Source organism: Melozone crissalis, unplaced genomic scaffold (assembly GCF_028551555.1).
Source record: "Melozone crissalis strain CALT ecotype California unplaced genomic scaffold, PUWL_Pcris_2 ptg000017l_1, whole genome shotgun sequence".
Taxonomy (NCBI): domain Eukaryota; kingdom Metazoa; phylum Chordata; class Aves; order Passeriformes; family Passerellidae; genus Melozone; species Melozone crissalis.
Window position 1 is genome coordinate 14,404,163 of NW_026535795.1, and position 10,899 is coordinate 14,415,061.

The 10,899-nt window shown below is 52.9% G+C and overlaps 1 protein-coding gene across 1 annotated transcript; it reads left to right on the forward strand.

Annotated features, from left to right (window-relative positions):
- The first annotated feature begins 6,300 nt into the window (after positions 1 to 6,300).
- LILRA2 (leukocyte immunoglobulin like receptor A2) lies at positions 6,301 to 7,950 on the forward strand. Its single transcript, XM_054274927.1, has 4 exons — positions 6,301 to 6,761; positions 6,855 to 6,890; positions 7,093 to 7,328; positions 7,363 to 7,950. The coding sequence occupies exons 1-4, from the start codon at positions 6,731 to 6,733 to the stop codon at positions 7,948 to 7,950; spliced, it is 891 nt and encodes a 296-aa protein (XP_054130902.1). The 5' UTR covers positions 6,301 to 6,730.
- The last annotated feature ends 2,949 nt before the right edge of the window (positions 7,951 to 10,899 follow it).

The following is a 10,899-nucleotide window of genomic DNA, read 5'->3' on the forward strand; positions in this document are numbered from 1 at the left end:
TTGCTAAGTTTTTTGCAATAATAGCGGCGGGGAGCAAGGAGACACGAAAGGCGGTGCGCGGGACCGGGGCGGGAACTCGCCTGTGCGGCAGGGAAATGGGAATGTGGATACCTGGATGGGATATGGGAACACGTGGGTGTTGGATCATATTTTTTTCTGATTTAGAGATGGGGTGACTGACATGTGTTTTAAGAACTTTTATTCTGTTTTCAGTCTCATGAGAAGGGTGAGATAATACAGATGTTATAATTCACATCATCACAATCAGAAGTAAACTATTTCCTAATTACAATATACTATTAAGTGTTTCTTGGCCTATCAGGTTTAGCCACACTGTGTTGTAGATGCCTTAAAGCCAATCACCTAAAACGACCCCTCGTGGGTCCCACTACAATGCATCTTTCATGGTTCTATTTCTCTAAAGTATTTAGTCTTATTTGCAACGCCATCTTTTGAAACTTGTTTCTAGCTCCATTTGTCTCTCACCAATATCTGTCCTGTTCCATGGCATTTCTAAGTCAGCATTTTCTTATCTCGAAGTTTGGATATGGATGTATACTGTGTGGGCCTTCTGTCAGGCCCTGAGAACTCTCTACAAATCCATTTCCCACATGTGGGGATATGGCCACATGGATGTGGAAATATGTAGGGATGCACCTACAGGGATGTGATACGGGCATGTGTGGGGATATGGCTGCAGGGGTGTGGGGTGTGACTGTGTGGGGACACTGCTGTGGGCCCAGGGCCATCAGGGCCTGGTCTCCTGTCCCAGACTGGCCTGCAGAAACAACCAGACTGTCCTGGGTGAAGGGGCTCTATCTAATGGATCATGGGGCCAGATGGAGATCACTTGCACTGCAGAGATCACATAAGACAAATTTCAGCCCCATGGACTGTTACAGACCATCTGGGGACCACACAACACCACACTGAGGCTGCCTGGACTGCGGAGTGCAGGCACAAAGACCACAGAGACGTGAGACCACTTGGAATGTGTGAAGAAGGAACCTGCAGGACACGGTGACTCGGGGCAACTGAAGGAGAAATCTCAGGGGATGCAGTGAGGCACCTCTGCAGGGAAGCCTTCTCACCTCTTCCTCCTTTCACCTTGCTGCTGAGTGTGATGATGGTGTGCAGGTCAGTGCTCCCCGGCTTTGACCCCTCTCCAGGCAGATTCCCATTCCTCCAGACCCTCATCCCTGTGACCCTCAGAGCTGTGGTGGGATTGCAGATAGCCATGGGCCTCTGCAGGGGTGGGGATGGGTCCTGCAGCGCTGCCAGGAGCCCTGGCCAGCCGGGGACAGAGGGACACAGCAGCGTTGTGCTCCCAGGGAAGGCTGGGGAAGAGAGAAGGGGGTGTTTGGGTGGTGGCATTTGCCCTGCCATCATTGTAACCATGCTGGAGCCAGGCCATCCCAGGGATGGCTGAACCTGCCAGTGGGAGGTGGGGAATGAATCCCTTGGTTTGCTTTTCTTCCCTGTGCAGCTTTTCCTTCCCTTATTAAACACCTTTACCTCAAACCACAAGGGGGTTTTTCACTTTGACCATTTGATTCTCTCCAGTGCCCCACCGAGGATCGTGTGCGAAGCTCAGTTGTGTCTGGGATTATACCATGACAGAAGGTAAGTAAAATGAGTCCTTCCCTTGATAGGTGCAATAAAACTGACCCTTCTCTTCCCTGCTTTTTCCCATTTGCTGGGCTGAGAGGTGGACAGAGCAAGCTGAGGTACCTCCTGGGCTGTTTGGAGCAGTTTTGCATGTCTGGAGCAAAGTCTTCCTTGTAGTTCTCTCTGGATGTAGCACAGCCAGAACAAACACCAGCATCCAGAGAGGAGGGATAGGGAGGGATCTAACGAGACATTTATTCTCCAGCATCTCGGCTCTCAGAATTGAAACTGAAAATGAAAGGCAAAACTAGGTAGATAATAAGCAAAGAAAGTAGAACCCGAAACAAGTCTGACATTATATTTTTTTTTTCTCTTTTGGAAAATGCAGGTTCGCTGAAAAACCAATAAAAGCTGCTTGTAAGAATCAGTTCTTATTATTCTGAACTAATCTGAAACAACTCAGGTGGAAAAAACATTTTCCTGTTGATATTTTCAAGAAGACCATTTTACTATTTTATAATTCAAGATGATGCTTTTATCACAGTATTTGAATTAATGCATAGTTTAAAGTGGGAAAAAATAAACAAAAAAAAGAAGATAAAAATATCATTTACATAAAATATTTTAAAATTTTATCTTAGGAATGTCTTTTCATTTGTCTTCTTGAACAGCATTATTTCCCAAGTTTTTGGCTTTTTTTTATCACAGTTCTAAAATTTCTGTGACAGGTAAAAAACCATTTGTGGCTTAGTGTGACCGTGGTCACAAGGGTTTTCAGGATGAGTGAGAGACGAGAATGTTGATTCCATGATCAGAAGGCTTGATTTATTATTTTATGATACGTATACTACATTATAACTATACTAAAAAGAATAGAAGGAAAAGTTTTCAGAAGGCTAGCTAAGCTAAGAATAGAAAAGAATGATAACAAAGGAGCTCTCTCCGACTCTGTCTGAGAGAGCTCAGTCCTTGATTGGCCATTAATTGTAAACATCCAGCATGGGCCAATCACAGGTGCACCTGTTGCATTCCACGGCAGCAGATAACCATTGTTTACATTCTTTTTCTGGAGCCTCAGCTTCCCAGAAGGGAAAATCCTAAAGAAAGGATTTTTAGTGAAAGGATGTCTGCGACAGCTTAGTTTAATGATTAAAACCTAAAAATGTCTGTGGCACAACTTGTAGTCAAGGTTGCACCATGTAGCATTTTGGGTGTACTTCAGTGAACTGTGGGTTGCTGCTGCTTGCCGTGGGAGCCCGAGTGTGCTGCCTCTCTTCAGCAGAGGCAGGCTAGAAGGCTGTGCAGTCTGCCCTGACATTTGTGCAGCCCTTTCCTGGGAAAGCTGCTGCAGGCTGGTTCCTGCGGCAGGCTGGGAGCACGGCTGCACGCTCACCTGGTGCTGTGGGAACAGGCAGACAGAGATTACTTCATGCTTAGCTTGTCTGAAGATGCTTCTGCATTGTTGAGAGTTTGTGATGAGGGCCTCCACCAACAGCCAGGGGGAATCCAGGTGGGAAGAGACAGCCAAGGCCAGCGGGGCTATGGGGAGACATGGCTCAGGTGTTACAAACATGATGGTCCCACCAAATCATTGCTGGAGTCCGCTTTGCTGAGCGGGAGCACTGCAGCAGTTGCTGGATTTTGGCAGCAGGGGTGGTTTCTTGTGGTATTTGCATGGTTTGGAAACAGCTTGTGTTTCTTTATCCTTCCCTGTTGCTTTTTTTTTTTCTAGTATGGACATACTTCTGCTCTAGCCAGTGACTTGAGGCTGCAGAATTGAACTGGGGAAGGTAGATGACTGAAAGGAAAATGTCAGGTGATAATGGTTTCCTTCAGGGCCAAAAAAGAAGAACCTACTGATTTACATATTTGCACTGTAGCCAGGAGTTTGCCTCGATGATCCTGATGGCTCCCTTCCAAGGCAGCATATTCTGTGATTCTGAGCTGAGAATGTCCAGTGGCAGAAAGGGCTCAACTGGCTGGGATCAGGAACGCTGGGGACATTGACTCCTGTCAGAGGGTGGCATCCTCGTCTTGTTGGCAATGCAGCTGCTGAGGAGCCACCTTTGGGCAGTAGAGGGAGGTGTAGCTGCAGCTGGGGGTGAAGCCCAGATCACAGGGCAGTTCTTTGGGGTTGCTGAACTGGATATGAGGAATTGTCTCCAGTCACATCTTTCCATACTGCCTGTAGAATCGTTTATGGTGGTGGGATTCTGACAGTGCATTGTTCATTAAAGCTTTTTAAATTTAAGCTCAAATGTGCTTGCAGGGATACAGTGAGGGGCACATCCTGTTGGTGCTGTTTGTGGGAGGCCCTGTGTGCCTGCCCAGACCTGTGGAACTGTGAGAGTCTGTCTGAATTTTCCCTCATCTGCCTCACAATTGTCATTGGGGGACCATTGAAGAGAAAACCCCACCCTGAAGAGAATCTCTGGCTCTGTAGGAGAAAGTCACATGCCCTGAGACCTGAAAGGACAGTGTTAAGTTATTGTTGTCACAGGTGTGTTTGCTGTATGAAGAAGAAGGGGCACCATGCTCTATTTCCCTTTCAATAGGGAGCCGTCTCACTTCTCGGCCTGGCTGGAGTTCTCCTGAATTTCGGATGGTCCCCCACAGAAGACCCTCACCTGGTTTACAACCGCCGTGACTGACAGACTGAGATGTTGTGACCAATGGACCAAGAAGACAGCGGCTCTCATTTACTGCTGAGAACATGGACTACCTGTTACATCTATTCCCTATTGTATCTGTTTCCCCGCCCTCACAAGTAATAAAAACCCCTGAGTTAGCTAGAGATTTTGAGATCTCCCCGGACGTGACCTGGTGAGCTTCGACGGCTGGACCTTTGGAGAACAAAGCAGCACCACGTTGTGGTAGCTATAACCCATTTCCCCCCCTTCTCCTCCCTCTTTTCCTTATCTTCTCCTTTTTTCCCCAGTTCTCCTCACCAACACATTTTCTGTTGTGGTTATTTCAATAAAACTGTATTTGTTGATTTTGGTAACTGCAAATCCCCTGTGCCTTGGTTGGTTATTTTTGCACCTCAGAATCACCGCGTAACCCGTTCACTGGGACGGACCGCGACAGGGACTGGCTGTGTGTGTGTGTGTGACCTCACCTGTCCTCTGGGGACTCACAACTGCTTGGACCTGGGGCTTGGGGCTGTGGTAGCCTCCTGTCTCTCAGGCTGCTGGATCAGGCAACTCCCAGCAGTGGGGATGGAGGGGGAAAGCTCTTTCCACAGTCCCATGCTCTAGATGTGCACCCCGAGGTCAGTCTCAGGGTGAGGGATGTGAGAAAAGGCTCTGGAGAGGGGAGCAGGGATTCCAGTGTGCCCATGGATGGGCCCACAGCAATGCCACCAACATCATCCTGGACAGTGTGAGCCAGGCCAGAGCCATGGAATGGCCAGGGCTTGTTCTCTACTGGGCACTGGTGAGCCCAGAGCAGTTTGGTGTGGCCAGTGGGGGCTGTGGGGCTCAAAGGAGGCTCCCCAAGGAGATGCTGATGCCTTTTTGGGGCCACCTAAAAACAGAGGCCAGACAAAATAACGGGAATACAGTTGTATGTATTGAAGGGCCTTCAGGCTTTGTCTATTTCAGATAGATAAAGCCCCTCAGAGGCTACACCCAAAATGGACAATGGTTCACAGGTTTTCATAGTTTTATAACTTTTATAAGCTTGGTCCATTTGCCTATTGAGGGTTAATCTTCCAATTACAGCTTCAGGTAATGAAGTCATTTACCCCCAGTTTGCTCCCCCCAACTCACTTGTTTGCATTTCTTGGGGCCTGACACAGTGAGGAGTCCTTGATTGCCAGGCCTGGAGAGGAATTGTTGTGTCTGACCAAAATGGGAAAGCAGCAGCTCACACTGAGTATGGAGTTTAGAGTTATACACTAAAGAATTGCAGGATTATAAATATATGAAAAATATCAAAGCTCAAATACTAAGTCATCAATGCCAAGAATTAGTTGAGGCTGGGGGAGGCAAAGGGTGGTGAGACAGGAGAGAGGGCCAGAGGAGGTGCCCAGAACAGGAACAGGCCATAGGGCACCCTGCTGCCAAAACTTCTCCTTGCCCATGGAATCTCCAAGGGAGACCAAAAGGGCTGAAGGGGGAAGAAGGAAAAGGGTAGAAAAGGGTCTGGAAGAAGCACAGCTTTGCCTTTCCCCCCTGGTTTACACCCATATAACCCCCACACCCCCAGCCCTGTGCCTTCCCTGTTTTTCCTGCAGGGGCCGGTTGTGGCAGAGGCTGCAGATGCAGAGGGGACAGGATGTGCTGCCTGCAGCTCACAGGAGGGCAGGGAGCTACAAACACCTTCAGAGCAGGACTCCTGGCCAAGCTGCACATGTCCCACACAGCTCCAGTGCCAGGACTCATCCATTCCCTTCTCCCACATCCAGGGGTGCAAGCGACTGTCCCTGTTTCATTAGCCCCTCATTATTGTCAAAGGGAGCTCTGTCTACATCACTGGCAACCCAGGGAAGATGCAGCTGAGGTGCACCTGGCTCCAGGTGTGGGTGGAAGGCAGCAGCTGTCTGCAGTAAGGACCATGGGTTGCTCCAGTGTGGGACTGAGGGGGTTTGGATGGATGAGGAGTGGGACCAATGCTGTGGGGTGCACCCAGACCTACAGGTAGGAGGTGTTGCTGCCCCTCCTACAAAGATGGACCCTGTAGGCCAGGAAAGGACCAAAAAGGAAGTCAAGTTCCTTCCCTCCTATTTCAATCTGCTGAGCCACCAAACTTGTGGGTTTGTGGTTGCAAAACAAATCCCTATTTCATAAGGCGGAGAAGAAGCCATTTCACCATCAAGTGACCGGATCTAAGAAAGAGAAACAAAAAGTCCTGATAGCCTTTCTCCCAAGGTCTGCTGGGTCTTAAGTTGTCACAGGGGCCCTGCCCTGAGCATGTGACTGGACACTGTGGTTCCAGTTCAGCCACCCCAGCCCTGCAGTCGTGCTGCAGAAAGCCAAGCCGTGGGACAGGAGGCGGCTTGTGACAACGAGCTTGTGTCAGGAGCCACAAGGAGCCCCGCAGCTGCTCGGTGCCTCTGGCCAACGCTTCCCTCTGCAGAAGCCCTGCTCGAGCGAATACTGAGGGAGCCAAGAGGGACGTGATGCTGCCTGTGACCCATGTGCTGGCCTTGGGTGAGTACCAGAGGCTGTGGGGATTCCCAGAGGGTGACGGGAGGTGTTGCCCAGACACTCCATGGAGGTGTTACACGGCTGCTTGTCTTGCAGGCGCTTGGCTGGTGTCACTGGGCGAGGCTACACCAAGTGAGTATCTTGAGGAGGTAGAAGGTAGATGGGGAGTTTGGACATATTTCTGGGCCTACCCATCTCCCAGGGCTCTTCCACAGCCCCCTGGAACAAAACTCACCCTTGTGTGGAGATGGGGCCTGGTGGCAGCCCCGGGCTCATAGCAGGGCAGCTGCTTGGGGCTCCCTGTCTGGCTGGCAGCATCTCTCTCCCTGTGCAGGTGCCCCCACAATTTCCATCTTCCAGAAGCCACCAGGGGTGATCCCACCTGGAGGCTCCACCACCATCTACTGCATTTGCCAGTGCAGCAGTGGGAGCTTTAGGATGTACAAGGGCGGCCACCAGCTCCCCACCCTGGAGCAGAGTGGTGGCAGGGCCGAGTTCTCCATCTCTAATGCCACCTACGAGGACACAGGTAACTACGTCTGCCATTACCTGGAGGGAGACACTGAGCTGGCTCGAAGCGCTGGACTGGAAGTCTTAGTGGAAGGTGAGGGATGTGCTGTTTCCCCTCTTGTGGGGTCACGCCCCAGGGCACACCAGGATGCCTGTGGCCATTTCCATGATGGACAAGGTTTTTCTCCTCTTTCCTGGCTTGGAGAGGTGGGGACCATCTTCACCTCTGCCTGAGGCAGTTGGTGGCTTCACAGAGATCCTGGTGCTCCTGGCACCACGTCAAAGCCCTCTGCACCTTCTCATTCCCTCTCCTGTCCCCCCAGAGCTCCGTCTGCCCCGACCTGACCTCTCTGTCCTGCCTGGGCACGAGGTGGATGTGGGAGCTGAGGTGATGTTCCGCTGCACCACCACACAGCCCAGCACCGGCTGTTACCTGTACCTGGAGGGCCAGATGAAAGTGCTGCTGTTCCTCAGGGAACAAGGGAACCACAACTTCTCCCTTGTGCAGAAAGGTCACAGCGGCCGCTACAGCTGCCAGTGCATGAATGGTTTGAAAGAGTGGTCTGCTGTCAGCAACACCCTGGACTTGGTGGTGAGAGGTGAGACATCGCCCCAGCCACATCCTGCTCCACTCTTCCTCCCTGCAATCTGTCACATCCTGGGGGAACTAGAAAGAGTTTAGGGCAGGAAAGCAGCTGTATGAAGGGACCAAAGAGAGGGTTCCAGCTTCCTTCACCTGCGTTTGAGCCTGGCCAACTCCTCAGAGACCCTATAGATGACCTGGAGACCAGGGCTGCTGGGCTGATAGGCGGGGATAAGAGTCAAAGGACATCTCTCCCTGCACCTCCCAGCCCCAGGAACAGTCATAATGTCTTGTCACAGCTCAGTGTCACCATCTCGCTGGCAGTGGGCCAGCTCCATGTTTCTTCCCTCCTTTCCATCTTTGGTGCCACTTGGTGGGGTCACAGGTGAGAGGCTGTGAGTAGAGGGTGTCCCAGGGAGCAGGGATGTGGGAGGTGCATAGGGGGCCCCCTCGGGGCTCTCTTTGCTCCTTAGGAACTTCCCTTTGTGTCTCTTTAGCCGAGGACCTCCCTGGGGTGTCCCCTTGCCCTGTGGGTCCCCTTGGATCCCCTGCTGCCCCCGTGGGAGGACTGGGGTGTCGCAGTGGGTTCCCGGGCAGTGACGGTCCCTTCTGTCCCTGCAGATTACACGCTGTGCAACGCCGTGCGCCTGGCGCTGGCGGCCGCGCTGCTGCTCCTGCTGGGGCTGCTGGCGGCCGAGGCGGCGCGGGGCCGCTGCCGGGGCTGGGGGAGCCGCCCGGGCCCGCCGGGCCCCGCCGCGCTCATCGCCCTGCGGACCCCGCGCTGGGATCAATAAACCGGCCCGGCCCTGCCGCCAACCCCGCCTGCTTCTTGTCCCACTCGCGGTGCTTGTCCCGGGCCTGTCCCGGCTGCCTCGGGGGTCCCGCGGGCGGGCGGGCGCTGGAACACCTGGGAACGCGGAGAGGGGCGGGGGGCTCGCCCCGGGCGGAGCGGGGACCGCAGCACCGACCCCTGGACTGACCACTGCACTGACCGCTGTAGTGACCCCTGCACTGACCGCTGCACTGACCACTGCTCTTACTGCTGCTCTCACCCCTGCACTGCCCGCTGCATTGACCACTGCACTGACCAGTGCACTGACCCCTGCACTGACCGCTGCACTGACCGCTGCGCTGACCCCTGCACTGACCGCTGCACTGACCGCTGCAGTGACCGCTGCAGTGACCCCTGCTCTGACCCCTGCACTGACCACTGCTTTGACTTTTGCTCTAACCCGTGCTCTTGACCACTGCACTGACTGCTGCTCTGACCCCTGCACTGACCACTGCATTGACCGCTGCATTGGCTGCTGTACTGACCCCTGCAGTGACCGCTACACTGATCCCTGGGCACACAGTGACCCCTGCACTGACTGCTCTTGCTGCAGTGACCCCTGCAGTGACCTCCCGTGCTGCACAGTGACCCTGCTGGCCATGCCGAGTGGCACCCACGCAGTGACCGCCCCTGCTACCCCACTGCACAGTGACAGCTCCAGCCCTGCAGTGACCGCTCCCACAGCACAGTGACCACTCCTGCTTCACAGGCCTCTGTTGCTCACATTCGTTTATTATTTTAAAACACTGACAAAACACATCACACCATCATCTATATATATAAATTTACCTTTGTACCACTATAAATTTATATATATAGAGCCTTTAAATCTCTGTACATTCAGGACACACAGTTCCAGAATAGCTGCACTGGCTACAACAGAAGGATTTTCATTATGAAAACACAGAGAGGAGGCGCCAATATCAAAAACACAGAAAAAAAGAAATTAAGAAAGAGTGCAAAATGAATGAAAGTGCAAAAAAGCTTTTGTTACCATAATCACACTCCCTCCACAATATGGTCCCCATTCCCCCCTCCAAGTACCAGCGAGCCTCAGGCCCCAGAGGGAAGGGCTAGGCTGGAAGAAGGGAGCCAGGCTGCAGCCCTCCTGTCCTTCCCTCTGTGCACCGAGGAGCTCTCCTGGCGGATGAGGAGTGAGGAACCCGAGTGGCAAAGTCACACCCCTCTCCTGGCTCCCTCTCCCAACAACCTCACCACACCCAGGGCCCAGATGTGCCCCTGCAGGCAGCAGCTGCCCCAAGCCCCCAGCGCTCCCGGACCATTGCAGGGCGCTTTTCTCTTCTGAAAGTGCTTGTGATCGCCATGGAGAGCAGCAGAGGAGGGAGAGGGCAGGCAGCTGTGCCACCCTCCCTGCTGAGCTCCAGGCTGGCTGCTCTCATGGGAATGGAGACCTTGGCTCGCACTGTCCCAATGCTGCCCATTTCCACTGGGAGGAGGAAAAGTTTCCCAAGAGGCTCCAACTGCTCCCCCGCAGCCAGAGTGAGCCCCCAGGAGACACCCACAGCTGGGGCTGCAGCACAGTGGGACCCCCCCATGGCTCCAGCTGAGCCCTGCCAACACCAGTGCAGGGGCAGCAATGGCAGAAACAGACTTGGGGACCTCCACTCAGAAAAACATTCCACTTGAAGAATTCTTCACTGACTTAGAAATGCTGGCTGCAATCACAACCCTCAGAAAGGCCCTAGAGGAGAACCTGTGGGTCAGCACAGCCCACTGTCCTCTCTGGCTTCTTAGTGACACGGCAGTAAATGTCTCTGTGAGGAATTTGGTCAGGCAGCAGGGGAAGGACAGAAAACTTTGGTGCTTCTGCCTTGGTCACAGCTGTCCTTAACAGTCCCTGAGGGGGGACTCCCACTCCATGCTCTGTGGGGTTGGAGGACCTACCAAGGCCAGGGGTGCAGCAAACCTTCCTCCCTGCTGGGACCAGGGACAACTGCTCACAGAGGACACATCACATGAGACCCTGGGGTGGGTGTCTGCTGCCTCCACAGCCCCAGAGACCCCCACCCTAAAACAGCAACACACCAACAGCAGGGGAATGGCGTCATGGTACTCCCACAATCACCCATCCACATGTACACAATGCTTTGGGTTTGGTTTAAAGGACACAGAAGGTTATAAGTTTTAACAGTAAATAGCCCTTGACCACCTACAAACCCTGTAACTCCCTCACCCAGACAAACCCAGCAGCTCTG